The following is a 12,391-nucleotide window of genomic DNA, read 5'->3' as shown; positions in this document are numbered from 1 at the left end:
ATTTAAGTAGCGTAACCCTGGACTTGAAATTAGCATTGCTGATTTTTCTGCTTGCTTGAATTTTCTTGTTAGCAGTGTCGGCACCTCTGCGATTGAGGAAAGCATATCCTCCAGACTAACACTAGAATCAAACCAAATTCTGAAGTGGCAGAAAAATATACAAAAGGACACCAAAGAGCTAAAAACAGCCGTAGCATCGTCTGGAAGATGAATGACTTTCTGTCTCAGGACCAAGTTTGGTATGAAAGTGAGCATCAGCCTCAGTTAGGGGGTGTGGTCTACAGCATAAAGGCGGAGTTAAGTGTCAGACATGGTTCGGATGTTAACTAAGCTTAAGTATTTAATTAAATACAGAACTATTCTGCTATTTAATGAAACAGTTCTGGTACAAATGTTATTACTGAATCACCAGTGTTTACTTGTTAGTGACATTAGCCTTGTAGCTCTGGTACAAATGAAATATAAATATTACATTTTGGATAGGAAGCATGTCTTGGCTGGTAGATGACTTTTGGGGTGAAAATGAGGGAAAGTTGAATTAAATGAGAACATAAGCTTTAATAGAGAAAGATGAAATGAAATGAAGTCAGTACTTTTACTTTTTGTTTTGTTTACCAAGTAATAAAAATATGAGAGATAATATAAAATTATATAATCTATATATATATATATGCACATTAATGCAAAATTTAATTTGAAAAGAACTGACTTTACATCCAAATTATATTCGTGGGAGATCTTGGGGGAAAAATGAAGATGCTAAATCACCATCAGACAGATGTTCTCGGACCTGCCTGACAGACGTTCCTGTCTTCATTTGTGTCGTTTTCCCGATGCTTGATGCAGAACAGAAACCGAGTCCAACACATGATTATTCACTGAGTAATCGTCTTACAGCTGTACACCTCTGTTATTGGCTACTGTTATCGGGGTAGCACGGATGTCTGGCACAGCGTATAACATTATACCTTGATATATCATATCATTTATATACCATTAAACATAACAGGACTGTAAGAATTGGTCAGTGTGCTTGGTTGTTTAATGATCCCACTGGTACTGAAGGTTACAAAACATTAGTCCGGTGGCATGTAAGTGCAAAATCACATGAACAAACCAAAAACACACCAGAACATAAGAAACACATCAACATGAACACAAAATGGAAAGGGGGGCGGTCCTTAGAGAATATCGAATGCTTTGGTGCTGATTGGAGTTGACAGCATATTGACAATGACATCGTGTGAATGCCCTTAATAAAAATAAACATGATTAAGAATGGAGCATCAGCAGCTCAGTAGATCTGATCCTATTTCCTCTTACTTTAAACATCTCTCACACAGACGTATGCCGTAACCAATCAGCAACAAGCATTTGATTTAATAAGGACCGCCCCTTTCTGTTTCATGTGTTTTGGACTTACAGGCCACCGTACATTAGGGAAAAAAAACACTTTTAACATAAGGATGAGATTCAGATCAGAGCACATAATGATAAACTCCATCTCAGTGTAAAAAAAAAGAAAAGAAAAGAAAAAACTATATACTAGATGTACCTCAAAAGACCTGTCCTCACTTTAAAGGTGCAGTCTCATTTTTTTCCCCAAGGTATTTTAAAATCTGTAACACTTATATAATTGTAGAGTTCCTGGCATGCAATGAACGTGGCATGCTGCTTCTTTTTTTTTTTCCCCAACACTTTCCTGAACCTGAATTTAGCTCCGCCCCTGCCGTCTGCTGCCCAGCTACCACCTCTTTTCCCTAAAATCAAACCCATGAGGAAGTTTCATCAGAGACGGTGTTCGAATAAGGGGAAAGGAAAATGCTTCAGTGTCTTCATTGCAGTTCGGCTCATGTGGGTGACACGTGGGGCTGTAAAATTGACACACTGCTCCTTTAAGAGTCGCCACTTCCTTTACTGAGTTCTTATTAAAGATCCACCATGACATAAATCCTCTCTTTCTTGTGTGAAGCATTACTCTGTCAAGTCCACAACCTTTTCCTTAATGAGCTGCAGTCTCCTCCTCTTCCTCCTCTCTGATGGCCGTTATGGAGATGCTGCTCTTGTGGAACTGGACGCTCAGCCTGACCCAGTCACCCGCGTTCACCACCAGGGGGCGCTGCAGGATCACAGCCACCTGCTTCCAGTGTGAATCCGGCCTGAACGTGCTCACACACACATCAGAGTCCAGGTAGATGTGGTACCAGAAGGGGATGGCTGTCACCCTGCCCGGGGCATTCACTCGAACCTGCAACAGGAACAGGAAGTTTTATTTAGCAAAGACACATGGTACATAACTACATAACAGATACACACACACACACACACACAAAGCGTGAGTAAGTATTACTTTACATGAACACACACCTAGTTGAACAACTCAACAGCTCCTCAATATTTCCCGCTGTTCAGTCTACACATTGGTCAGATTCACTATTCATCTCTCCCTAGTCATTTTTGCTATTCAGGATTTTTCACTTTGTAGAATTTCCTCCATATGGTATTATTTTTTCCCCCTCATTGTTTTTCCTCCCATGTATTCGTTCCTGTTCTGCTGTCAAACTGTGCTTTGTTGCTGATTTGTTCGTATAAATATGCACAAGTGCATAATATTTTTTCCTACTCTCTCCTTCCTTATTTTTTTCTCCCTTTTTTTCCCTATCTATCTTAAAGGTGGCTTTAATAATCCACAAAATTGAAATTTCATATACTGCTAGCTATTTATTGTCCTCCCTAGAGGGGTGGTGGTGGGTTTATTAAAATAGAAATGAAAATATATATTTTAAAAAAATGTACAGGGTACAAATAGTACTCATAACCCTGCACAGAAGCGGTGTGCAGTTTCATACTTCATCTTTTTCATTTGATTTACAACATAAACGATTTTGGGGAAGAAGACAACAAGGACAGCACATGTTTCAGCTGTTTAATCGACCATTATCAGTTCTTAATCGGTAGCTGCTGTTAATGCTAATCAGTATGTATAATATTTTAAATTAGAGCGGAAAATAGGCAGCGAGCCTAAAAACAGTCACAGTGCAACGCGGTCTAATCCAGCGAACAGGATTTGAAACTACACAGAGACTGTGGATGTTAACAGAGAGGGGCAGCTTGTGTACTTTTAATCATTTGAGAATGTCTGACATTTGTAAACGCTGGCACACGTTGAGGAGAAATCGCATTCCTCTTTGTCTGCGATAGCAAAAAGTAAAACCTTTAAGGCAATACTTGTCTGAAGCTTTACCCGGACGTCTCTGCTGGTGTAGTTGTTGTTGCTGTCCATGAGGTCGAGGATGAACATCTCGGCTGGATCGCTGAGGTGTGTGCACGCCAGCGTGGACAGGTCCAAAAACACATGAACAGGCACCTGGAAAAAGTCAGAAGTAATGATAAATGAATGCTAATGTTAAGCAGGTCTTGTGTATGAAGGTGTGAACTGAAGCGTACAGTGAATTGGTTGATAAAGGGAGCGATGTTGAAGCCCAGTGTAGGCTCTGTTCCCTGCACAGCGCTCTCCTGCAGAAGCGTGTCCGATTCTACCAACATGCCATGGATCACGATGCGCTCAGGGAAAATGCGGCCGCCTTCCTCCAGGAGACACCTTTATTTTAAAAAAAACAGCGTGAGACATAAACCAAGTCTGTTACATAAACCAGGATGCTTTATCCCAGCATCGTCCAAACATGGAGTCCAGTTACAGAGGACTAAAATCAGATGGTTCAGTTTCATGACGTCACCAAGCCAAAGCAGGAATCTGATTCATTTTCAGTTTTACCTAGACAAGGTCATTTTTCTGATCCATCAGCTATGCTTTTATCTAGAATTATGTCCATACATAACCATGTTATTGTACTTCACCTAGGCATGACAGCAGTTATTGAACGTGACCTAGCCTGAGGATCAAATGCCTTGAGTCTTACCAAGCCAAGGTGTTAGCTATCTACGGTTTTACACATCAGTTACTGAGCCAAGATATGACTTTTCTGAGTGTTACCTCGCCAGGGCATCACTGTGTAGGGGTTTTACCGAAACAGACACTCGGACCAAGATCTGAGTTTTCTGGTTTTTACATATCCAAGACATGAGTTTGAAGAATTTTACTTGGGCAAGACATGAATTTATTGGATTTTACCTAGCTATGGCATGAGTTTACTGGATTTTACCTGGACAAGACATGGATTTTGTAATTTTTATTATCTGGTCAAGACAATAAGTTTCTGAGTTTTACCCAGCCAAGACTTGAGTCTTCTAGGTTTTATCCCACCAAGACATGGCTTTTCTGAGTTTTACCTATCTAAGATACAAGTTTTCTGGGTTTTCCCCAGCTAAGATATGGGTTTTCTGAGTTTTCCCCAGCTAACGCTCGAGATTTCTGGATTTTACCTAGCTACCACATGGGCTTTCTGAGTTTTACCCTGCCAAGATTTGAGTCTTCTAGGTTTTACCCCACCAAGACATGGCGTTTCTGGGTTATACCTGTCCAAACATGGCTTTTCTGTGTTTTATCAACCCAAGACTTGAGTCTTCTGGGTTTCTCTGTGATGTGACAAGCTCTATTTTTTGTCTTATTTAACTTTAATAGAGAAAAAAAGAGTAGCTGGTGAGGAACAACTGTTTATAGCTGCTATAACGTAAGTGATAACAAGGAAATAACTTTCCACAAAATTAAATGTAACTATAAACTTTTACCTAGCTAAGGAAGCCTTCTCCATGAGGTTTTGTCTGAGCAGGCCGCAGATTTCCACGCAGTCCAGCATGATGGCGCTCCACAGCTTATCCGAGTCGGGCCTCTGTAGCACAGCCGAGTCGTCCTCCACTTGGCCGAGCCAAAATTCCAGTGCGTCCTTGTGCACTCCATTTTCCCGGGCCAGGAGCTGCAGGAGAGCCTGGTGCTGTTGCTTCTCCACTGAGCTGTAGGCTCGCACCGGCCCTAATCGCGCTGCCATCAAAGAGAGCACGGAGAAACCCTCCGAGACGTCCAGCACGTACAGCGGCCCTGAGGAGGAGGAAGATTCCTCTTTGACCTCTGACCCACGTGACTCGAAGAAGGACAAAAGTTTGGCCATTGCTTTCCGGAAGCACTCGTGATAATTGGTGTTGTTAAGAAGAGCGATTTCAGAACACTCCAGAGTAAATGATTGAGCCGGAAGGTCATGGTGCGTCTGGAGGCCGGCCAGAGCGCTGCAGAGCTCCAGTTCAGGATTTGAAGGAACTTCAGCAGAAGCGGCTTCGTCCATGCTGCTGCTGTGGCGCTTCTGGCTGCTGCTCATTACTCCAGCACAGGATACTCTCAGGTAAGCATCTCTGCAGGAAACTTCCACCAGCAGTTCATCACTGTGCTTCACACTGTAGTCTGGAGGCAAGATCAGAACATAAGAGTGTTCTATTATACCACAGTGCTGTTCAGGTCTCCAATCTGATTGGTTAGAAGGTGTTGATTAATTTTCTATAACAGCAGCTCTGACAGTTGTGCCGGCTGCAAGGCAAACCACAGGTCTATATTAATGCCTGTTGTTCTAATGCGTTATCGTTTCTATAGTAACAGCTCATTCACAGGAACTTGTATGGCTTTTAATCGCTTAAACAGATTAGAAAATCATGTATAATCATTGGTATGGTGATGTTTTCTGTCAGATGTTTACCATGATTGGAAAAAGTCTCCAATATCAGAGCTTTGTAACAGTCAGAGGGAAAGCGGTACCTTTGGTACTTTAAGTGATAACGGGAACTAACTTGTCTCAGGACGTTCCACAACATTTAAATGTGACTATAAATGTCAAAAAAAAAAAAGTATAAGGTGTCATTCTTTAATAAATAAATAAATTGCTAGTGTTGGCAGATTGCTGTAGTATAAGAGGAATAAAACACTTCAGGATGTGCTGTTATAGGAAAATAATCAACAGCGGGAACAGTGAGTCATCGTTAATTATTTTCCTATCACAGCACACACCCAAGTATTTCTTATGTAATATTTTATGTGTCATTATTCCTACTGTTTTTTAACAAATTTTTGGACTTATATTAATGAAGAATTTTACTGGATGAAAAAAGTAGTACTTTCATAACTGATTTATGACTCGGACATCTGCATCTAAGTGTAGATAACTGGTTCATAGTTTAAAAAAAAAAAAAAAAAAAAAAAGTAACCAGCATTTTATGCTATATTAGATTTCTAATGAAAACTGAGATTGTATGTTGTTTATTTGTAATTCAATTCAAGTCAATTTTGCGTTGTTAGCATGCACAACTTTTTTTTTTCTAAATTGATATTGCTACATTTCACCCTTTACATGCTTCTTTCAATGTAGTCTTACGAGTCGGGACTGGGTAGATGGCCTGCTCCCAGCACGTGTCTTCGTCCGGGCCGGTAGAGATGCTGTTCTCCTGGTCCAGGTGTAGCTGAAACCACACGGCCAGAGCGTCAACATCTCCGTCCCGGATCACCGGCACACGCAGCCGAGTCGCTTCCCTCAGACACAGGCCTTCCAGCTCCTGCAGCACACGCAATCAGCACGCATGATTTATATTTCAGGCAAAGTGGTTACTGAAAAGATGAAGGAATCATTCTCAGAGCCTCCAGATCATTTTCTGTGGGTGGTTTAATAAATTGTGACATTGATGTGATCCAAACAAACACAAGGAATACAGGCCTTAACTCTTCAACTGATACGTGTCATGTGATTATTTTAATGTACTGTAAGTAGTGTTTCTCAAACCCCGGTCCTGGCCTTCAGTCCTGTCCTGCGCATTTACTGGATTATACTTTGTATGTTGGACAAGAAGACACAATAAATTGTGTAAGGAAGGACTGAATTCCAGGGTCAGGACTGAGAAACACTGCTGTATGTAAGTAAGTACATAAGTAAGGATTTACGTAATTACATGAGTAAGTACATGAGTAAGTATGTACATGAGTAAGTACATACTCTGTAAGTACGTAAGTAAGTACATAAGTAAGTATCTGAGTATACGAGTGAGTACGTGAGTAAGTACGTAAGTAAGTATGTGAGAAAATAAGTACATACGCAAGTAAATACATAGGTATGTATGTACGAGAGTAAGGAACTACATAAGTAAGTATGCAAGTACGTAAGTGAGTATGTGAGTAAGTATATATGTACGTAAGTAAATATATCGGTAAGTATGTAAGTAGGTAAATAAGTACGTAAGAAAGCAAATAAAGAAAGATAAAGAAAGAAATAATAATAGATGCATAATATAAGTTAACTGTTTTCTTGTTTCGTTTGCTTTTTATTTTTTTATTCTCTTATTTGTAATTGTCTTCCTTTCCTTCTCTTTTTTCTCTTCAGCTGTGAGGAGTGTATTTAATAGTGTGTAAAAATGTAACTATGTTTTGCTAACAAAGTCTTTATTGATTGCTGAAGAGGGAGTGGTGGTGGTTTAAAAGAGAGATAGAGAGACAGAGAGAGAGAGAGAGAGAGAGAGAGAGAGAGAGAGAGAGAGAGAGAGAGAGAGAGAGAGAGAGAGAGGTTGGCCAATATAATTGCAATATGCTATTTTTGTCCATGTGCTTTGCCAATCCTATCATATTGTAGGATAAAGTTCACCTGGGCATGTCAGTGATACCAGAGATTAATACTGAACTTCATCCAGCTTGAAACTAAATCTGGAATAACTGAATGTTCTAGCAGGTTACTGAGTGGACTGACATTTACACTAGCTGGGTTCCTGCAGTGTATCTGTGTACCTGTGGGTTGTTGAAGTCTATATTCATCACCCTGCAGGGCTCTGTGAGGGCAGTGAAGCCTCCAGGCAGACGGCTCAGTCTCTCAGTGGTGTACGGCTCTGACGACTCATCTGCGTCCCCTGAACACCTCACAGGACTGCGGATGTGTCCTGCTGCAGCCAGGTCCAGTCCCCCTACTGCGCTCACACACAGCCTGCGTGTGTATACACACACACAATTAACACAACAATTAAAATCTCAGTGCTGTTCAGCTCACTCCTAACGTAACACTTTATACAAGACTTTATTACTAGTGAGATTTTAAACCTATAAACGTACATGACCCTTGACCTCTCACCTGTGGTGTCTGCGGATCTCGTGGCACTCCACGGCCATTGCGAACACGGTGGCGCCGGCGGGTATGACTCGACCCGTTTGGGAAGGGCTGGACAGTGGAACATCTTCAGCGTTCTGTCAGGAAGTTACACAATGCAACAGTTCAATTATTGAAATAATCACAGTTTAAGATCCAGCTCTACAGTATAGACATAATCATATTTTATAATATTATAATCTCTGTATCATCGAGCCAAGAGGGTCCTGAGGGAGGACAGCAGATATATATACAATTATGCTTTAAGGATGGAAATAAGACAGAAAGCTTATCAAGCTGGATACGGATGGATTTATTCGTAAATTCGTAAGACATTTAGAAAAGAAATTTGGTATTCATGAAAATCCTGGCATTTCGGAAAAACGTTCGTATCCTACTCGTGCTCCTGAGTGTGTGTAAAATTCTGTATAAGTACACTAACTAACAAACCTAGCTTAATCGACTTCATATCACATAAATCCCGATGAGTTACTGCACTTTTATATACGGATTATGCTGTCAAGGTTAAACCATTTACGTATTTCCGTTACACACACAAACGCATTATAAGCAGTATTTGTTACTTTGCAGCCGTAAAGTAAATACTAAAAGTTATAGTTTATTCATTATTGTGTATTGCTCTGTTTCTAGAGAAATAATATATTGAAATATTAAAAGGTTATAATTAAATATAAAAGGTTAAAACAATAATTTTGTTTAAATATGTCTCACTTTAGTATATTATGTTATTATGAAAAAACTTATCTACTATATCTTATGTCTTTCAATGCTATTAGGAGACACAATATAGTACATTAAAATGACTATAAACAATTATTTCCTTTACTGGTTGGTGTACTTAAAAAAAAAAATGAAATCATCAATAAATCACTGTATGCAATCTAAGTTTCTGTGCTATTATAAATGTGTTGTAGTTATGAGAATGTTTTATCATTGTGTTAGTTATTTATGCATGTAGTCAGATTATTATATGCATATAATGTCTTATAATGGATGTATAGAAATGTATTCATAGCTCATTATAAATATAGTTCTCATAGAAAGTGTTACTTATCCGTCTTACTGGACGTGTAACTCTTAGAGTGAATTAAATCTAGCTACTTACTGGTGGTGGTAAGAGCAGATGCTTCCAGGCGTGAATCAAACTCTCGACAATTCCCTCCCCGAGCAGTCCAGCATCCACCGTTTCCGTGACAACCAAGGACACCCTGCCGAAACATTTCACCGATTTACACGACGGCTGAAATCTGAAACCGGACTCAACAGACTTTTTTTTTTTTTTTTTTTTTTTTACACATATTGTTCCTTCAGTGAATCTAGCATGTGTGACTTGTGTATAGATGACCTGTTGGGAATGTCTCTCGGGATTTCCATCTCCAGTGATTTCTTGTGTAGGATCTTGATGCTATCCGCCATGCCGTTGGCCGAGACCACCTCGCACGCCAGCTCGTACATGGTCTTAGACAGCTCGCAGGCGTACACCTCGCTCGCCCCGGCTTTCTTCGCACACATCCTGACAAACACAAACACAAAGTACAAAGTGGCCGTGTTTATCGTGGTTTCCATGACGCATGAGCACGTGTGAATGAAAAGGTGAGTACGCAATGATTACTGGTTACTATGGAAACGAGACGATTGTCTATATGGCAGAGAGGTTACACGAAGAATGATTGTTTATTCAAATTATTTTATTACTTGATTTAATTTTGCATGATCTGGCACAAGTACTGCTGAGATGTAACTATAACGAGAGTTGTTTAATGGTAAATGGAGTCATCATAACATCTATCGTAAAACTTGTAATAAAATTTAAGCTTATCACAGTACACCTATGATAAAAATGAGCACAAACCCGATATATGATATCTGCCATGACATGTTTATGATGATGAAGTTATGTCAGTCTAATGATGCAAGGCTCAGGTAAAGTGTTTCCAATGTCTTTATGTCTAACAGCAGGAAGTCAAGGCAAAGTATTTCTCCGTGTGACAAATGATATAATGACATAATGCCATGAAGTGCTGGGAACTCGGCTGAGTAAAGATCTTACCCGAGGATGCCGGTGCCTGTTCCGATATCCAGAACGCTTCTACAGCCGTCCTGCACCGCCCTCTGAATAGCGAGCTGGTACTTTCGATTGCGCCCGTTATCATTAAGCATTAGGAAATGCCAGCGCTCCACCAGCCAGTTAGCCACCCTGTAGAAGTTCTCCTTGGCTTCTGGGAAATCCGGCTTCAGTTTCAGGGCTTTGTAGAAATGCGCCGCAGCCTCGTCCCTGAAACCCATCCTGAAACACACGAACAGTAACATCTCATTCTCTCGCTGCAGAAAGGAGCTACTGACTAAGTACAGACCTGATCTCTCCTCATTCAGAGGAAAAAAAAAAAAAAAGGAAACAGTACCTGAAAAGATGCTCGCCCATGCTGTTGACGATCACCTCGTCTTTAGGGAACAACTCCAGCGCTTGCTCGTAGCAGTCGAACAGCTCCTGAATGCGACCTACTCCGTCCAGCTCGTCAGCCCACTTCAGAAGCGTGAACCTGAAAGAATCCTGTTGGTTCAGAAAGATAATGGAGACAAACGTAAGACTGGTAATGGAAACTAAACAGTGTACACTTGTAGTAACACACACGTGCACATGCACCAGTGCTATACTCTAGTTCTTTTGCATTAAAGCAATGGTTCTCATAATGGTGTTTGTGAATTTTTTTTTTTTTTTTTTGGTTACTGTTCTGGAAAATCAAAACCAACCACTAGTTAAAATATTTATTAATCAGTTGCTTATAGTAAATAGCCAGTTTGTGCACTTTAATTGAATTATTAATGCAAATGCATATAAATCATCCTAAAAATCATCCCATTCAGGAACGCAATGCTCTGTGGCTCTAATAAATCCACAAAATATTACTATACACTTTAAAAAAATAGCATTCATGATATGAAACTATCCATATATACTATTCCCCTTTTGCCTTAATGGACAGGAAATGTGTTACAGTCTGGAACTAAGCGCACATTTGATAAAATGATTTTAAAAATGTTCTGGTTTCTGTCTGTGTGGAGTTTCTGTGTTTGTGTGGATTTGCTCTGTGGTGTCTGGTTTCCTCCCTCCTCCCAAAAAAAAAAAAAACAGGTGAAATGGCTATGAAGACTTGCCACCTAGGTGTGAATAAGAGTATTTGTGTATTTGTGTGTGTGTGTGTGTGTGTGTGTGTGTGTGGTGCCCTGTGATGTACAAGCACCCACTCCAGGGTGTATTTCTGCCTCACGCTCAGCATTCCCAGGACACACTCCGGATTCAGTGTGACCCGGATAAAGCGGGATAGAACACTGAATGAAAGTGTGTGATGCTGTGAATCTGGGAGATCATCCTCAGATGATCCTATGATATGATTTTCTAATCATTTGCGATAAATCAGAAACTGTTTCCATCTAACCACCTGGTGAAGAAGGTCTACCAGTTTGAGACTTTCAGATCATTCTGAGTTTTTCAGCAGGAGTCAAACTATCTTCATCAGATCTTACTCTTGCCAGGTCTTTCAGAGCCGGGGCGAGGTTTAAGGCCAGGAGGAAGTGGACGAACGCGGTGCCGTGGTCCTGCTGGAAGAGGCATTGCTGTGCGCTTTGGAGAGAGCTGGAGACGAGCTCGTTTCTAGCCGGATCTTCAGCCGGAGCTCTGCTGCTCCTCCTGCTCCTCCTCCTGCTGCTTCTCTTCCCCTTCACTGCCGCACTGCTGCTGCTGCTGCTGCTGGGCATCTCAGAGTGACACAGCCGGGGCACGAGTCACCAATTACACCGACAAATCAGTAAAATAACATCACCAAGTCTCGATATTAAACCATTCCGCTCTCGAAAACTGCACATTAAGAAAAACAGAGAAGAAAAACGCTTCCTCTCGCCATTACTAGTTATTTAACCTGCATGTAAATAACAGCAGTAAATTAACCGCCCTTACGAAAGCTGTCAGAAATATTCCCTAAAACACACACACACAAACACACAATCTATAAACTAAAGATCATTTCCGCTACCTTTTTTTCTAATTTTACCAAAATAAAAAACCCTACATTTTAACATTTTCCATGCATTCTGTTGTGTAGGACTGACTGTCCGTCGCGTAAATATTCACGGCGGGAAACAACCTCCACTGAATCGTTAGTTCTGCTTGAGAGTCTTGAAATGTTAGCCATACACGTTTACAATGCCGCCATCTTGAAAAGGTCAACTTTCCATGACTTGCGGATTGACATGAATTGTTTTAAAGCGTTAAGTAAGCTTTTCAATGAAAATTATTTAAAAATATTGCCACA

General features: G+C 40.5%; 1 protein-coding gene across 1 annotated transcript; it reads right to left on the bottom strand.

Moving 5' to 3' along the window:
• Positions 1-1,019: 1,019 nt before the first annotated feature.
• prmt9 (protein arginine methyltransferase 9) lies at positions 1,020-12,243 on the bottom strand. Its single transcript, XM_053232630.1, has 12 exons — positions 11,607-12,243; positions 10,484-10,632; positions 10,132-10,368; positions 9,427-9,594; positions 9,187-9,289; positions 8,046-8,158; positions 7,709-7,901; positions 6,315-6,492; positions 4,690-5,353; positions 3,448-3,601; positions 3,245-3,367; positions 1,020-2,248 (listed from the first exon to the last, which is right to left on the bottom strand). Exons 1-12 carry the CDS (start codon positions 11,835-11,837, stop codon positions 2,003-2,005), a joined length of 2,559 nt encoding a protein of 852 aa, XP_053088605.1. The 5' UTR covers positions 11,838-12,243; the 3' UTR covers positions 1,020-2,002.
• Positions 12,244-12,391: the final 148 nt, after the last annotated feature.

Source organism: Pangasianodon hypophthalmus, chromosome 3, assembly GCF_027358585.1.
Source record: "Pangasianodon hypophthalmus isolate fPanHyp1 chromosome 3, fPanHyp1.pri, whole genome shotgun sequence".
NCBI classification, from domain to species: domain Eukaryota; kingdom Metazoa; phylum Chordata; class Actinopteri; order Siluriformes; family Pangasiidae; genus Pangasianodon; species Pangasianodon hypophthalmus.
This window is presented reverse-complemented; position numbering and strand designations above follow the sequence as displayed.